General features: G+C 39.8%; 1 protein-coding gene across 1 annotated transcript; it reads right to left on the reverse strand.

The window, feature by feature from the left end:
* Positions 1–377: 377 nt before the first annotated feature.
* Positions 378–14,362, reverse strand: LOC121867135 (glutamate receptor 2-like). Its single transcript, XM_042366888.1, has 4 exons — positions 14,225–14,362; positions 13,666–13,891; positions 7,644–7,922; positions 378–2,017 (listed from the first exon to the last, which is right to left on the reverse strand). The coding sequence occupies exons 1-4, from the start codon at positions 14,313–14,315 to the stop codon at positions 1,777–1,779; spliced, it is 837 nt and encodes a 278-aa protein (XP_042222822.1). The 5' UTR covers positions 14,316–14,362; the 3' UTR covers positions 378–1,776.
* Between the last annotated feature and the right edge of the window lie 3,636 nt (positions 14,363–17,998).

The raw sequence follows: 17,998 nt of genomic DNA on the forward strand, positions 1-17,998 counted from the left end.
TGAGAATTCGATCTTACGATCTTTCTAATTCTCAAAAGAGCGTAAGAATCTACTCGTAAGTTATTTTTTCTCTTAAGTTCGAACCTACGATCTTTTGAGAATTCGAAAGATCGTAAGTTCGAACTTAAGAAAAAAAATAACTTACAAGTAGATACTTACGATCCGTCCAATTCTCAAGAGATCGTAATTAGATTTTCTAATTTTCGGGAAGTAGAAAAATTGGTCTCTATCATTTTTGCCTTTAGAACCCTTTTGGTTTCAACTTTTCTCTTAGGATTAATATAAACAACGAAAAATGTTTTTTTTTTATTTATACGCCACATTAAGTTATTATACAAATAGTTGCAATATTTATTGTAATGATTGACACCAGAGGCTACTGCTAGGTTAGGTTGCCCTTATGGTTCTACTACTACCTGTGTACACAGGGCTCCATAAGGGTAACCCAACTACCTCTATAGTAGGGGGCTCAGACAAGCCTCAGCACCCAGCCCTTGGCAGCCTCACAGTCCCTAGCAGTGACAGACAGCCTTTGGTGTCATCACATTGCCCTTACTAACTGTACACAACTAGCAACTTATGAGCACCCCTAGAAGATTCACGTAGACCTTATGGGAGATCATTCAACCTCCTCAGAGACAAATAGCTCTTAAGAGCATCACACATCCCCAAGTTGCCACAAACATCATATATCCCGTTGAAGTTACACTGAATTGAAAATAATTTTTAACATATACAACATTTGAAAAAAAAAACAATTACAAAAGTTTATCCAGAAGAAAAATTCATTGGTTACAAAGCAAGTTGTGAACACATAAAATATAAATTATTGAGAATTAAGGTAAATTGTTAAACTATTGCTATACAAAGCTCTCAAATTACAGCTACTGTATTACACCACTAGCATGATGCAGACCTAATACAGCTTCATCAACATAATTTTCATTAGCATGTGGTCAGTCTCTTTCTACTTATTGTGAGAAGCAAAGTTTTTTTTTTTCACTAAGGGTAATGGTACTATTATGATCATATAATAGCACAGCATGAGTGTATATTATGTAACGGTTAGAATCTATACTTTCATGAAAATTTATCACATCGAAAAATGGTAATTTCAGCTGGCTACAGGAACATATTGTAATGGATAATTCTAAATACTCAATAATCACATGTTTTGAACTATAAAAAACTACCAGGTAACATTACGTACAGAATGAACACCAGAGGGAAAACTGCCTTGATTAGGCCAAGAGGTGCCCATAGACATTGATTACTTGTATAAGGGAGAACAGAGGTACAGGGTACATATCCCTTCACTTCGATTGAGTGAGGGACAGCATTTTTTCATGACACTAAATTTTCAGCTGTTTCATGCCTTTTTCCTCTTCACCACTGATCAGTTATCATTATGCACGGTCATGAAAAATCATATGTACATTTGGCCACAGTTCCATCTGGTACAGTGGCATGCGCATTTTGTGAAATCTAGCAACTCGTTTTGTTTAAACTGTAGTAAAGCTACCAGAATGGCCTAAATGAACCTTGCAATAGTAGCTAGACTAAGGATGCAAAACAGGCAGTCCTCTACTATCTCTGAATGCAAGCATTTCTTACATTTTTATAGTTTTATTACTCAAGTGTCAAATAAAATGCTCTTGACTCCAATCTGCAGAATGGTGAGGTGATGTGATGGGAAAAGGATAGGGAACAGGTGCACCTACATATCATCTCAGCATCATAAAACTAAAATCTGTTATTACTGCCCAGTATATGTATTTACTTACTAACAGTGTTATGAGCAACTACCCTTTCAATTATGAATGTGAATAAAGCTGCAATTATCCCAGGGACTAGAATAAAGAAGGAACTCAGCAGGTCAGTCAGGGACAGGGCTCGTTGTGATGTGTCCTTTGACTTCTTTGTCCAGGGGGACTTGCCTCGGGAAAGCCGGAAATTTTTCACCACATCTTGACGCCATTTATCACTCAAACCCGATTCCTTAATTCTCGTCAGATACCTGGAAGAGTTTTACAGAAACTTTAATTTTAAAGAAGCTCCGGTACAGTATATGAATGTTACATTTTAGTGTGTAAACTTTGTACTTGCATGCAAAGGCACCTGATGTGTGCGCCACTGGGTCTTGAGGTGAAGGTGAGAAATTAATCAGTAGAGATATGGTCAGAGGAGACAAAGAGCAGGGGATGAAGAAAGAACATGTAAGGTAAAGGGAAAGGATGTACTGTACTGTAGTTGTATGTATACATTAAGGATAGAAACAGTTCAGAAGTAAGCTTTAACTTCTTTCTATACTTTGTTCTTTTTTCTATGAATTCATATTCTTTAACTAGCAAAACCATACTTTTACTGCATAAACACTGCATATTTTTTCCAAGCCTGTACACACACATGTTTCCTTCTTTCCTTAATTTATTATAATTCTTTCATTCTTATTGCTGTAGAGGGTGAGGAATGCTATGGTACTCCCCTTCCACAACAAGGACCTAAATCTTGCTTGCCCATCACTTTGTACATGCTGGCATCACCCATGTTCTCCACTTATTTATAATGTGTACACTACTGCTTCCTGGATGTCCATCAATGTTACTTGTAGTGCAGCCTTCACCTAATTATTCCATCATCTTTGCCTCTCTTTTCCCCTTACCTTCCATTTACGATTTACACATATTCTTTCACTAATATTTCACCTCTCATTACAGTACTGTATGTCCATACCACCTGAGCAGACCCAGCTCACACTTCTTTCACTTCCCGATCTCATTACTGTACTTTTGTATTTCTTATTTTCAACATTTTATAAATCTCATATACGTACTGTACTGCCCAACAAATTTAATTTCTATAGCGCCTATTGTCTTCCATCTTACATCCAGACTTCATATCTGTCCAATGATTTCCCTGAAGGGATATTTATCTGAATGGTATAATGATAAATGTGAGCATAAAATTAAAAGATTGGAGAGGGACATTCTGGGATTAAGTAAAGTAAGATGGACAGGTTCAAACAGCATTAGCAGTGAAGATTCTTACTTCATATATTCAGGTGGTGAAAATCATATGAGAGAAAGAGAGTGTGTGTGTGAAGGGATATTGGGCAGTGTCAAATTAGAGTTTTGTAAGTCAAGTTTAATGCTAAACCCATGGACTTGGGAATACAGATGAAGCCTTAGAAAAAATTATGAAGATTTAAAGAAAGCAAAAGACACTGACATTTATTGAATGTCTGATTATAATGGGTGATTTAAATGCAAAAGTTGGGAAAGGGAAAGTAGCACCAGAAGTAGGACCACATTGGTGGGGTAACAGAAATGAGAGAGGGGATTTATTAATTGACTTTTGTAAGGAAAACTAGATGATAATCGCAAATACTGTACTGTAAATGGTTTGAACAACACCCCAGGCATCTCTATACCCTGTATAATACATGGGTTCTCACCCCAGGACAATGTAAACAACATACAGTAGTCAGCAATCAAATAAATTACATTTAAATTCAGGACAATTCAGAAATTCAATAACCCAAACCAAGACCTATTCAGAGGCGGATTGTGGGTCAGATCACGTCCCAGTTATGAGTTTAGTAAGGCTGAAACTTCAAAAATTAAATCTTTGAAAAAAATCAAATGGAATTTATATACAGTAAACCCTTGTTATTCGTGGGGGTTAGCTTCCAAGGAATGGTGCAAATAGGCAAAACTGTGAATAGCAACTTCTACTAACTTTAGTGAACTACTGTATACCTATGCCAAACAACCGACCAGCTGTGGCAGCACTCTTCCCCTCTTTCTTTGTCAGGGTCATCACTGACGTCTGCTTTTTACGTTTCACTCCACTAGCATCACTTGCACTGACACAAGGCACTCTTTTAGGGGCCATTTTCACACAGAAAGTTGCAACAGCACAGGCAATGGTTGAGCGCGAACAGAGGGAGAGGAGATGCTGCAGGCACATGGGGTGACTCATTGCGCTGCGGGAAAAGGCTCACAAGTTAGCCACCGCGAATCGCAAATGGCAAGGGTCTACTGTACTGTAAGCTCAAAACAGGGCCAGGGGTAGAATATGAAATTGATATAAAAAAAAGATTTTAAGTACTGCTAGAGGTTGACTTTGATGAACAAAACCAGAACAACAATTTAATAATCACAAAGAAGTAATGTTAGAGAATGGGGAAAATTTATAGGACATAGGAGGAACAAGGCTAAAAGTAAGTGGATGACAAATGGAAGTTTAAAGAAAGCGTAGAGACAAAGAAAAATGGGAAAATGAAGTGAGGCTTACAAAAAAATATATTATAGAAATTCAAAGGGAATGCAGACAGGCCAAAAAAAGGTGACCAGAAAAGAAATGCAAGGTGACTGAAAATGAAGACAGAATACATAATTATAGCAAATGTACAGAAAGAATAAACAAAAGAACCAGAAAAAAAGGGGTGGGACTATTAAAAGCAAAGAAAATAAGATCCTGTTTGAGGCAGAGGTAGTAAAAGAGAGATGGGCAGAGTATGCAGAAGAACAATAAGGATAGAGTAGAGGTAAGAAACTTAATGGAAATAACGATCGAAATGTCAATTCTGGAAACAAACTGAGGAAGCTGTAAACAAAGTGAAAAATGATAAAGCTTGTGGAGTTGGTCGGCTTGCAGCAGACTTTATAAAACAAATGGGCAAGAATGGGATAAACTGTTCGACTAAATACAATGTACAGTACTGAATGTACAGTAACTATATTTACTTCAAAGAAGACCTTCCTATAGATTTAAAAAATAAATATTTGCATTATTACCTAATAAGCCAGGATCCTTGGAGTGTACCCAGTTTAGAACAATAAGCTTAACACACTCGGGATCGCCTGATATTTATTTAATAAACTTGTCGCTCGCTCTGTTTAGAGCCCTGCAGAATGACGAGAAATCGCAAAGAAGATAATATTTTCCCAGGGCGCTACTCGTAGCTAAGATATTGTCAAATATTTAAGCAAATGATGCTTTCCAATATAAAAAAAGGGCTGAAAATCACATGAAGCCCTAAAAAAAAAAATTAGGTAGAAGTGAAAAGTGAGAGTTTACTGTTGATTCCTCTTCCTGCTGTACCCACATGCATTAGTCAGTATAAAATGCACATGGTAAGAAAGAATGAGAGTTGTGAACTCTTGGAACAACCGGAGTGTGTTGTGATGGCACCGAGTGCGAGCTGTTTCAAGACCAAACTTGACCAGCACTGTAGCAGGTTAAGATACATTCACGAGACAGTGCATGCCCAGTAACAGTGCGTAACAGAGACGTGACCGGCCGCCCAAGCAGCTAACGAGCCGATCAGTGGTGTAGAGGATAAAAATAAAGTAAAAGTAAAATGAGAAAGGTGGTGTAATCAGAAAAAAAGATAATGTAAAAAGTAATGGAGTTACAGAATAAAAAATAAAAATAAGTGGTGGTTAAGCGAGCAGTTGCCAAAATGTTTGTACGCATACTTTTTCCTTGCTTGTTTTTTAGTCAAAATCTTGCTAAAGTATTTTTTTATGGATTATTACTGTACACATACTAAGGATGTGAAATAGACCAGTTAGAAGTTTCTGTGACAAAAAATGAAAATTTGGCAATATGTCCACTTATCACTCAGACGAGGTAAGCCTTGGCAAATGCATGACAATGGTGATGGCATTACGAATACATATCAAATATGCACAATATATTCATTATAATTCACCATATGCAAGCCTCTACTGCACTACATTTTACTATCACTTATTATTTTCCCAAGCTAGGCCTATATACTGTATTACAAAAGGCTTTTGTGTGGTATGTGCGACTGTATTGTGAGTAGGCATTTCACCATCGTCTCATAAATTAAAAAATATTTCACTCCAGGGTATTTCATTATAAATATTTCAATACACACCACTTTATCACTTCATCAGAATAAATAGTGAGGTTGTAAAAAATATACAGTATATTTTGACAGCGGCGCAAATGCCATGGTGGCCATTTTTAAATAGAATCTGGGACTGACACACTCACTGCTTACTGAGGCAGAACCATATACTGCCATTTGTTCTCTGGTTACTGGTACCACACATAAACGTTTTGCCACCTAGCCTTAAGACTTATGAGTGTATGATCCCGGATGTTAATAAGTCATGCCTGTAAAGTTTTATTAAACATAATTTTAAGTAGACTAAAGTTCAGAATTGAAAGTGAGTTATCTGAAAAGAAAATTGGATTTAGAAAGGGAAAAAGCAACTACAAAAGCTATTTTTGGATCGAGAATTTTGAGTGAAAGGGCGTTAGAGGTCCAAAGATATATGTTGATAAAAAAAAAGAAATCTTGGAAAAATAAGCATTATTGAAGATGTTAGAATTTAAAAGAATTTTTACTGGCAACAGGAGGCTGCAGTGATAGTAAATAATGAATTTATTAAATGGTTCACAATTAGACAGGGAGTAAGACAAAGCTGTGTTCTAGCTCCAACATTGTATAATATATATTCAGAATTCTTAATGACAGAAGTTGTGAGTGATAATTACGGACAAAAAGTTAATGGTAAAGTAATATAATAAATACGCTATGCAGTTGATACTACTGCCCATATCATAGATAGTGAGGAGGTATTACTAAAACTTGTTAACAGATGAGTGGGAAAAGGTGAAAAATATGGTTTTAGAGTCAATGCTGTAAAGACGAAAATAATAGTTGTTTCCAAGTTGGAAATAAGTCCTAAAATAAAAATTATGTTAGGGAACAGGAACTTAAACAAGTGGAAAATTTTGTGTACAATATTTGGGAAGTAACATCAGCTGTGATGGTAGATGTATAGAAGAAATGAAAAAAATAATATGGTAAGTCCTAATGAAGAGAGACAGTAACTTCATTTTGAGAAAACTGCTGCTGAAAAGCTTTATATGGTAAGCACTATTGTATGGCTCAGAAGCATAGACACTTACAGGCCCTTGAAATGTGGTGTTATAGGCAATTGCTAAGAATAAGCTACACTGACAGGAAAACAAATGAAGTAGTACTAAGATTAGCAAAAACTTCAAGCCAAATGCTCTACTTGAAATGTGTGAAAAAGAAAAATTAGATACTTTTGTCATATACTGTACTGTAATTAAGGATGAGGGGAAATAACAGAAATATTAATGGGCACAGTTAAGGGATGGAGGGCCCTGGGAAGGAGAGACTGGGATGGATGCATGAAATTAAAAACTGAGTCCCAGAGAGATACAAGACCTTGGACGATTGGTAAAACACACCCGAGGGTACTCTGAATCATTGATACTGAAGATTACCAAAGTATTGTTGAAAGGGAGCCTGGGGTACTGAGGTGTGTGAGTGTGTGTCGATGGAGGGGGGCATCACTGAGAGTAAACAATAACTGAAAGAAAGTTATTCTCATAACTAACACTTTTCCTATCCAATGGTAGTACACATACATGATAAAGGTCCTGGTGATCTAATCTTTCATCCAAAAACCCTTTCAATTTAGCCTCTTTTTTCTTCTTCTCAAACCCAGACACTCAGTTATATAATTATGTACATACTGCACTGAATTGTTCCACTGCATATAATTATGCTCTCTTTGTCAACTAGATTATAAATGTCCCCAAAATTTACAGTATTAAAGAAACCATACCTGTTAAACACATATACCCATGGTGTTCCTTTCTGGAAAGCCCAGGCTACGTGAACTGGGCATATTACTTCTCTCACATAGTAATATTCAAAAGGAATATTTAAGAATTCTATGTAATTAGTGCCCTCGAGGAAGGCAGCTTCACTCTGGTAGACCTGGTCAATGATATCAGAGTACTCCAGCAGATAATTGAGCTTCTGTGACATCTTTAAGTACAGAGGATCATTTGAAGTCGCCATGTAACTAGGAATAAAGGACCCGTAATCTGCAATGTACAACCTGAAACATACAACTTGAATCATACATGCAATGTTCTGTAAAAGTATTTTGGGAAATTATAACACTATCTCGGAACTGGAAATTAACAGGTTTAATTAATCCAAAAGTTTCAGACAAAAAAAATGCACATGCATGAGCGTGCCCACACACACACATACACACACTACTACTACTTTGCTGTCACTCGGAATCGACTATGACGATCATCCAGCTATGATACAATGACACGAGTTCTCAAGATGTCACCTACGTTGGTGAGCTCTGAGGTGACTCGAGAGGCCGATACGGGACCAGCAGAATCGTCCACAGATGTTACACGTGTGGAGGGCTACATAAGTGCGGCAGCTTCTTTGCAGAGTTGGCTCTTGTCTACCTCGGTATATAGCCGGGATAATATGAAAGTATTGACACCTTCTCGTATGGTGCTCCTCCAAACATTACGGTGTGGAGTAATCATCTCCCAGGTGATGGGGTCAATTTGGCGCTTTTTCAGGTTTGTTATAAAACTATTCTTACCTTGCCCGCCAACGTTACGTTTACTAATCGCAATGTGACTGTAAAGTAGCTGCTTTGGCAGTCTACTGTCGTCCATGCGGGTAGCATAGCTAATCCAACGTAGTTGTTCATGGGTATTGGTAGCCTCGATGCTCTTACAGTTGGTGTCATTGAGAATACTGGCATTTGTTCCCTTGTCTTCTAAGCAAACTCGGAGGACGGTGAAAGTTTTCAAGCTCATTGAGGCTCCTCCCGTATGTGACCCATGTCTCACTGCCATATAGCAGGGTGGGGAGGAACATTGCTCAATATATGTGCAACTTTGTATATAATTTCAGCTCCCTACAACTGAAGAGTACGGAGTCTGCCAAAGACTTGAGATGCACATCTGATCCAATGTTGAATCTCTTTATCGATATCTGCGGTGGTAGACAGGTGGGAGCCTTGATACTGAAAGTAGGTAACAAGAGAGAGGGTAGTACCGTTAACTGGATGGATGGGGGGAGGTGTGGTTGAACCTGAGAGAGGCTGAAAAAGAATCCGAGTCTTACGTAAATTCACCTCAAGGCCGAAGTGTGCATACGCATCTGCTTAGGTGCTTAGGATCTCCTGTAGGTCGCGTTCAGAGTGAGCGACGAGGGTGAGGTCGTCTACATACTGAAGTTCAGTATAATGGAAGCTGCAGATACCTTTGTTCCTGTTTGGAGTCGTCTTGTGTTGAAAAGACCCCCTTTCACCCGGTACTGGAAGTCCACCCCATCGGCTAAATTGGCACTAGCACGAATAAGGAAAGCAGCCATGAAAATGGAAAAGAGAGTTAGTGCCAGTACACACCCTTGTTTTACACCCATTTGGGTGGGGAAGAACTCAGACTGGGTGCCATTGTACAAAACACTGCCATTCATGCCATCGTTGAGTCGCCTCACAACGGCGATGTATTTTGGAGGGCAGCCAAAACAGTTGAGGGTCCGCCAGAGGGCTTCACTGTTAACTGAGTCGAAGGCCTTGGTTAGGTCGATGAAGGCCTTCAGTTGAGCAGTGAATGGTAGTGCTCTTTCCAGTGCTGAAGGATGCCTTCTTCATCTTTAATTAGGAAGTTGCCATCAGATGAGCAGAGGGGAGCTGTGCCATGGGTGATTACCCACAAAATGTTTTAGTGGAATTGACAAATCCATGCATCTTGTGTCGATCTGAAAGTTTTTGTTTCACATACTTTATTTTTCAACCATTCGTTCTTTAGATTACAAAGTTCCTACTGAGGGTTGTTCTGCCAGTCAGTTAAAGCAGCACGTTTATCATCAACGAGTACGTTCATTTCCGAGTAATTTTCATCAATCCAGTACTGGTGTATTCTTTCGATCTGACCAAGGGTCTCTCTGCAGGTTTTTGTTATGACACTGTCGAGAATACCCCATTTGGCACTGGGATTTGGGTTGTTTGTTGTCGGATTGTCTATCAGCCCATGTTCGAGCTGCTCTCTGAAATCATGTGCTTCTGCTGGATCCTCCAGACGCTTAGTATTAAAACTTCTTCTGGAGGTCTGTTACCTTCGCGGTTTTGGGGCAACATAAAGTGAGAGATTGGCTCTGACGAGCCGATGACCAATGTCACAGTGATCTGAGCCACGCATGGCTCAGGTGATGAGGACAGCTCGAGGATCTTCTTCTCTGAAAATGATGTAGTCAATGAGATGCCAGTGTTTGGATTGTGGATGTTGCCATGAACCCTTGAACTTGTCGGCCTACCTAAACAAGGTATTGGTGATAGTGAGGTTGTGCTGAGTAGGAGTAGGCCGCTGGGATTACACTTGCCTAGTCCATTTCTTTCTGTGATTCCCTGCCATATGTTAGCATCTCTGCCAACTCTGGCATTGAAGTCACCAGGGAGCACAACCTTATATTCTCTGGAACAAAGGTCAGCATATAGGCTTCCTTGATGTCATCCTCTGCATCCAGTGTTGGGGCGTATGTACTGATGAAAAGGGCCTGACGTGTGTGATTCAGTGAGACCGGGAGCGTCATGGGGCACTAGATGATCGCAAAATACATTTCAGTTAGCCTGTGGTTTCTCTCTGCAGCAGGCTTACCCTTCCAGAAGAAAGTATAGCCAGACCCCTGTTCTGTGAGTTGACCCTCGTCTGCGACCCGGGACTCACTAATGGCTGTTATGTCAATGTAATACCCAGACAGCTCTTTTGCCAATAGGGTAGTTCTGACATTCCATGCAGTGACCATAAGAGGTTGTATAGTTTGTTTTTGTTTTGATCTGTGACTATAATTGTGTTTTCGACCACATAAAAGTGATCTTACTGCAGACAGGCAGGCAGAGAGACAGACAGACAGACAGACACACAGACACACAGTATCCAAAACTTTTAGAAAACAAAGGGCTTAAAATTGGGTAAAAGAGCTTCAAAGGTTGCAATTTACCTAAATTTATAACTTTGAACTCCATATCCCTGGTCAGCAAGTTAGGGAATATTTATGCAGGGGCGGATCCAGAAATATCAAAAGGGGGGATCCAAGAAGTTGTGGGTGGGGGAACATGGCGAACGCAGCGAGCCCACCCATTACAGGAGGGGGCGCCCCCGAGATTATTAGTTTTTAAATCTGACCAATATCATGGGCATTTTGAGGCTGTTTTGAAGCCATGCGCACCTGATATTAGGAGATATTCTGAAGTCAATAGTAAATACTTTTTACTATACAAAAATACCCGAGTACAATACTGCATAAAAGAAAAGTATTGAAATTTTCTGGTGAAAAGGGGGGTCCCGAACTCAGGACCCCCCCTGGATCCTCCCTTGTTTTATGGTATTGAAACTGTGAACAATGTTAAGCAATTTTTGAAGGTGGGGGGTGGGGGGGGGCAGCCTTGGCACTGTAAATTAATGTGTTTATTTAGTTTATAACCTTGAGGTGTGGGTGGAAAATGTTGTATAAGGAATGTTAAAGCTACTGCACCTCTTAATCACCCCAAGATTGGGTTTATGAATGTTAAAACTACCTCTTTATAACCCTGAAGTGTTGGTATGGAATGCTTTAAAGCAACCCCCTCATCATCCTAATGTGTGGGTTAGTTGTGGAGTGCAACCTAAGTACTGTTGTGAGTAATACCAAGGTCAATCGAAGAGGTCAACCTGCGCGCAGGTGGATGGAGCTTTGCTGACGTCAGAGGGTAGACTACTGCACCGACCCCAATGAACTTTAAGGACATTAAATAACTTATAAAGTTAAATTATTTCTTAAAATAATGTGTTATCAAATGTTAATAACTGTTCCTAAGGTAAATTGTTAAAAGATATCATATAAATTTTTTTTGAGTGTCATGTAGAATGTCATGGTCCCAATTTGACCTGTCTCCATTATTTCTTATGGGATTAATTCCCCGCTTTAAGTGGATACGTTATTAGAGGCAATTTTCCAGCCCCAATTAACAGCGGAAAACGAGGACCCCCAGTACTTGCCAATAGTGGGTAACAGAGACGTGACCGACTGCCCAAGCGGCTAATGAGCCGATCAGTGATTAAGAGGATAAAAGTAAAAAGTAAAAGAAAACAATACATTTCAGTTCTACCTATGTATTTAAGTAAGTGCTCTATATATATTTATAATATAGGCATTAGGTGACAGGAGGCGAGGTGACCTCACCTGACAGGTGTTACTGCCACTAACACCAGATTATAAGGGAGTGGTAATTAGAGCAGGTGATCACAGGTGCTGCCTCCACCTACAGGTGTAAGGTGAGGTGACAGGAGTTATGACATCACAAGACAAGGGTTACCTTCACTGAGACTTGTTTCATCAAAAGATAAAACACATAGATGTTCACTGTCATCCATAGACTCACATTTATGGTATAGCAGTGGCAGAACTGCATGCAACACCCCTGCTTCTACTTTGAGCTTAGAAATCCAATGATGCAGTTTACTGACAGACGGGAAAGGAAATTTACTTTTATCACACAAGTAGCGATAAGCTTTCGAGCTTAATCTGTGAATGGTCTTTGCTCGACTGATATCCTCATCAGACCAGGGCCCATATTACAGGATTACCAGTCAAGAAAAAATTCACTTGAGATGAGGAAAAAATAACTACTAAGAATATATTTTAATAGCAGCAGTAGCCTTAATAACAGCATTTTCTATCTGCTAATGCAAATAAATCCTCTCCTTCTCTCATCCTCTTTTATTTTTCAATGAGAAGATCATCTCTCGCCCTCATAACATCATCCAACTGATGTTGTAGATCCTCAGTGATCAGAACTGGTCTCTTCCTCAGGTTCTTTCTCTTACAGTACATCAGGTAACCGGTACTCAATTTCTTGCACAATTCTCTTTTGGCCTCTTCTCTCAACACATATGTCTCTGATGACAGCCTTGAAAGCATTTTGATAGTCCAGTTATTTAACATTATTTTAGATAATAACAGTTCTGCTTTCCAACTGTGAACATATTTAGTTTGAATAAATGGAGAGCTCCACGAACACTTTCTATGAACCAATCGCCTATTTGTAGCTCTAAACGAGGGGCGTGGCTTGCGGGCGAGGTCCGTGTGGAAATACGATAGCAAATATACAATTGCCTACATGATATCCTTTCCTCCCTGTTGTGTTCATTATATTAATAATGTAGCCATGAGGTGACAGGAGTTATGACCTCACATGACAAGTGACAGGTATGGGTTGGGTGTAAATGGGGCTGCCTAGTATGGGCCAATAGACCCACTGAAGTTTCTTCCATTCTTATGATCTTAGAGAGAAGAGGAGATGGAGTGCTAAATTTATTGTAAACTTATAAAAAATATATAAGATTCATATTCAATAGTTATCAAACTATCTTTACAATGGACTGCAGATTCTGTCAGCTTCTGGCAACACTGTTCAATATCCACCGATCACAGCCGAGCATTAGCAGTACTGTATTTATGTTGGCTTTTCTCATACTGTATCTTAGTTCTTCTTCTTTAGGAAATGTATGGAAGTGTATATTTCCCTCTCGTTTGAACAAAGAGCTGCACACAAACATTATATACTTAGGGGGCATTATGTAACAGAGGACACCAGTTTTCACAGAAGTGGCTGCAGCCATCTGAGGGGGCGGTCTCTCAACCTCTCCACCCAGTGACGTCATGCGCAAGCTGGGTCGCATTTTGGGTCAAGTGTGGGATGAGCTCCTCTCTATAGACCTCGAGTAATACAGTATAACATACAGTGTTTACATATTTTATTCTGAGCTTGTCATACTTACGGGTGGTGTGACTCAACCAGCTCCTTCAGTGTGCGTATCTTGTTTGGCTGTCCAGGGACAGTGATAAACGCAATGAGGTTGCTGACATAGGATGTGGAGAGGACTAGGGTGGCCAACCACCAGCAAATGAGGAAGGGGCGACAGCCAGAGATGTTGGGGATGCTGGAGAAACCCTGCTTCACAATACTCCTCATCAGCCACACCATCGTTGACAACACATCTGCCCCTGTCAGTACAGTTGTTGCTGCATTACTATCACTATCAATTCGCTTGCAATCTTCTATGTCCCTTATAATCGTACCCAAATTAAAAAATTCTAAATGCAAAACAGTACAGAATCTGAGTGCTTTAATGACTTATTAATTTATGGTTATAGTTTATGCAGCCATTAATTTTCTGAACTGTACTGATTACATAAATTCAAATAAAGTATGAAAGTGGAAATACTGTACACACACATAATCATATGCCCAGGGGCAAGGGTGTTAAAAATTACACTAGGAGTATAAGAAAACAAGGGCTGTAATTAAAAAGAAAAAAAAAGAAAAAAAGAACTTACTGTGGGTATAAACTGATGTGGGTGAGTTGGTGATGAATAGGTGAAAGAAGAGTGTGATGAGGGCTAGGGAGATGACCAGTGCCACCCACATTTTCTCTGTGAAAGGGTACACCACAGCCGCCCATCGAGCCTCAGGCTTCGGCATCTGTACACCAGCACCAATAGTTTACTTTATCACTCAAATTGAAAATATACTGTTATTTGAATATTAATAAACAATTACTGATGAAGTTTAATACCTGTGAAACAAGACTGTGTGGTTGTAGGCAATCACACATTTTTCCCTTCTAGCAAACTTGAAAGACAATTACCTTAAAATCTAAATCTCTCTTTTTAAGTCTGAATTAAATTTGACTGTAATTTACAGTATAATGTTATTTTTATGCTTCAGTTTAAGTTAACCCATTGTTTCTTTAAATCTTCACTTATGAGGAGTGTTTTTCATGCAAACCTTTGAATTTATGGACCCTGTCTTTCTATGAAGCATAATCCTGCAAATTCTCCCACTGAAAGCTTGCCTTCTACTGATATAATTCTTTAATGATACTCATTAAGATTTGAATCCTAAATGTCTGACACACACACACACACACACACACACACACACACACACACACACACACAAAACACACACACAAAACACACACACATAACACACACACAAAACACGCACACACAAAACAAACACACACACAAAACACACACACACAAAACAAACACACACACACACACACACACACACACACACACACACACACAAACACACACACAAACAAAACACACACACACACACACACAAAACACACACACACACAAAACACACACACACACACACACACACACACACACACACACACACACAAAACACAGTATTAAAATAAATTTGACAACATTCTCATACCTCACTCCTCAAGTTTAATTGCTTGATGTGATTTCCACCACCCACCTTCAGAACAGCACTAAAAGAATCACTGAAGATAACGACAGAAAAGTCCATAACAGCCATGCGTTCATAGAGGACAGAAAAGGTGTTGATGATAAGATCTTTTTCTCTCCTGACCAGCTGGCCTGCCATTCCCATCCAGGTACCATTAATAAAGTCTCCCCAATGATAATCAGGAGGATTGTACTGCACAGTGTAGGTAAAATTCATGATGCTGCCAATCTCAGTAAGTATTATTAGGCCTAGACCTGCTACAGTCGTATCTGGAAATGCAATCACCACAGTTTAGCGAATTGTAATTAAACTTTAAATTATTAATTTTTTCGTGAATGATTGACACTATTAATAGATGGGTACAAGCGTTCATCTACCAGAACAACTTGATATGATATTTATGGTAGAAAGAGGTACAGGTATACCCCAATAACTGCTGCATTGCGTAACCGACAATTACATATAAGGGAAATACCCTGCGAGTTTCGTTGATACCCCGGAGATCCGACAATCGGGAGAGGAGCGGCCGAGCTATTTTGAATTTTGCGGGCGGTGGTGTGGTGCAAATTTTTGCTTCCTCTGACTCATTCCCGCCATCTTTGCTCTTGTTTACACTTACCATGTATCTATGACTTCGTGTTTTTTTTTTATTTCCGAATCCCGTCCCCTTCCAGTTTAATTTTCAGCCTTTCGTGGGGTACACTGTCGAAAGCCTTGGCAAAATCTAGGTAAATATTGACAATATTACCACCCTGTTCCAGAATTCGGGTCCAAATATCCAGTACCTTGAGTAATTGTGTTAAGCAGGAGCACCCCGGCATAAAACCGTGTTGGCAATCCTTTACAAGGTTGTTTCGTCGTAGATGTTCCATTATGGCATCTCTTATAATGGTCTCAAGTACTTTACATACTATGCTAGTTAGGGTCACCGGTCTATAGTTATTCGTGGAGTGGCGATCACCCTTTTTGAAGATAGGACTCACATAAGCCATTTTCCAATCACTGGGGACCTTTTACTCATCCAGGTATTTACTGAACAGGATCTTCAGGGGCTCAGAAAGTTCGTTGCACACCTCCCTTCGCACTCTGGGATGCACTATGTCAGGTCCGGGACTCTTATAAACCTCAAACACAGGAAGATTGCTCACATCCTCTCTTGTGAACACCGAGGAAAAGAAGCTGTTCAATGCCTCAGCTTTGTCCTGGTCAGAATCTGCATAACTACCATCTTCAAGCCTCAGGTCCGATACTCCTACTCGCGTTTTTAATTTTGACTTTGCATGGCGGTAAAACGCCTTTGGGTTTGACTTGACCTCGCTTGCAACCAGCCTCTGGAACTCCTTTTCAACCCTTCTACACTCTGCCCTGCTCATCGTTTGACCTAACCCACATCTTGAATTTCTGGGTTTTCCTCTTAACTTTGTCGACCGCAGCATGGGTCACTGGATTTGATCTTTGGTACATATTTCTTGATCAAATGGTTCACTTTACTAGCTATGACATTTAGCGTAGTGTCAGCGTTCTTATGCCAAAATGAGTTAGGCCAGTGGATACTCATCTCCTCCCTCTTCCCTTCGTAATTTCCATTGAAATATTTACACCTTGGTCTGCTTTTGTCGTAAACTGAGTAACAGTTAAACCTGAAGGACAACATTACATGGTGGCTGGTGCCAACTGGAGCTAGATGTTTCAGTTTGGCCACCATACCCTCCTCGTTTGTTATGACGAAGTCCAGTGGCTTGGGTGTTTGCTCCCCTCTGTAATGTGTCGGGTCTTTAACATGTTGGAACAGAAAATTATCTCTCAGAGTTTCTACGAAAAGAGTAGAGGGGTTATTTAAGTCATTGGGCGTGAACTCATTTTTCCAGTCGATGTCGCCATAGTTAAAGTCCCCCATGATAAGTAGGTGGCTAGGGTTGAGTCTCGCTGCATTGTCTATTAAGGCTCTGAAATTCCTTTGGTTTGGTAAGCTGCAGTTGAGGGATCTGTAGATACACCAGACAATAAGTACGACTCCTCCCTTGAATAATTTTACACCACTTGGATTCTTCAAAAACATCTTCTCCCTGCACCCTTACCTGGCTGGCTCTAAGGTCTTGCCTAGCATAGATAACCACACCCTTCTTGCAAGTTTCTTGAGAATGGTTCGTAATAAGTCATATCCATCAATACTGAACTCACATTCTTTTGGGTCTATTCTCCTGTTCTTGTACAACAGTTCTACAACATGACATTCAAGCTGGAATTTGTTCTCGGTAACGTCTCTGCTCTTGGTAGTAACTCCAGTCCCCGTCCACTCTCAGCAGCTGCAGCATTTGCTAAATACACTGTATTTTGTAGGGTGTGGTTAGATATGTCATTGTTTACACGGCGCTCGCCTTGTCCTGGGTGTGAGGTAGAGTTGGTGCCTCCTCCTGGGTGGGAGGTAGAGCGGGTGGACGGTGTACCGCTGCCCTCCGAACCAACAAAGATTGGTAGAGGCTTGATTTTCATTATTTCCGATGTAGTTTTACTCAATCATGCCTAAACTCCCTAGTGATAGTTCCTCTTGTGATTTGATGTGATAAGGCATAATAAGAGTGATGATGGACCAGCAAAGATTAGTAGACTTGAACTTGCCACCCTAGACTGTCTCAACACAGGTAAATAACAGCCTCAATTTATGTTTTACATTGCGTATTTAAGGCTTATTGTGCTTACTTATAATGTCTGCTTTATTTTCTTACTTGACAGTGTGCATGACAGATATATCAAGAGTAGATGAGAGTTTTTGGAGGCTGGCCAGTCCCTAATCCCCTGAATTTGTTATGTTCTTATGGGATTAATTGCTTCGATAA

Source organism: Homarus americanus, unplaced genomic scaffold, assembly GCF_018991925.1.
Source record: "Homarus americanus isolate GMGI-L3 unplaced genomic scaffold, GMGI_Hamer_2.0 scaffold6317, whole genome shotgun sequence".
Classification (NCBI taxonomy): domain Eukaryota; kingdom Metazoa; phylum Arthropoda; class Malacostraca; order Decapoda; family Nephropidae; genus Homarus; species Homarus americanus.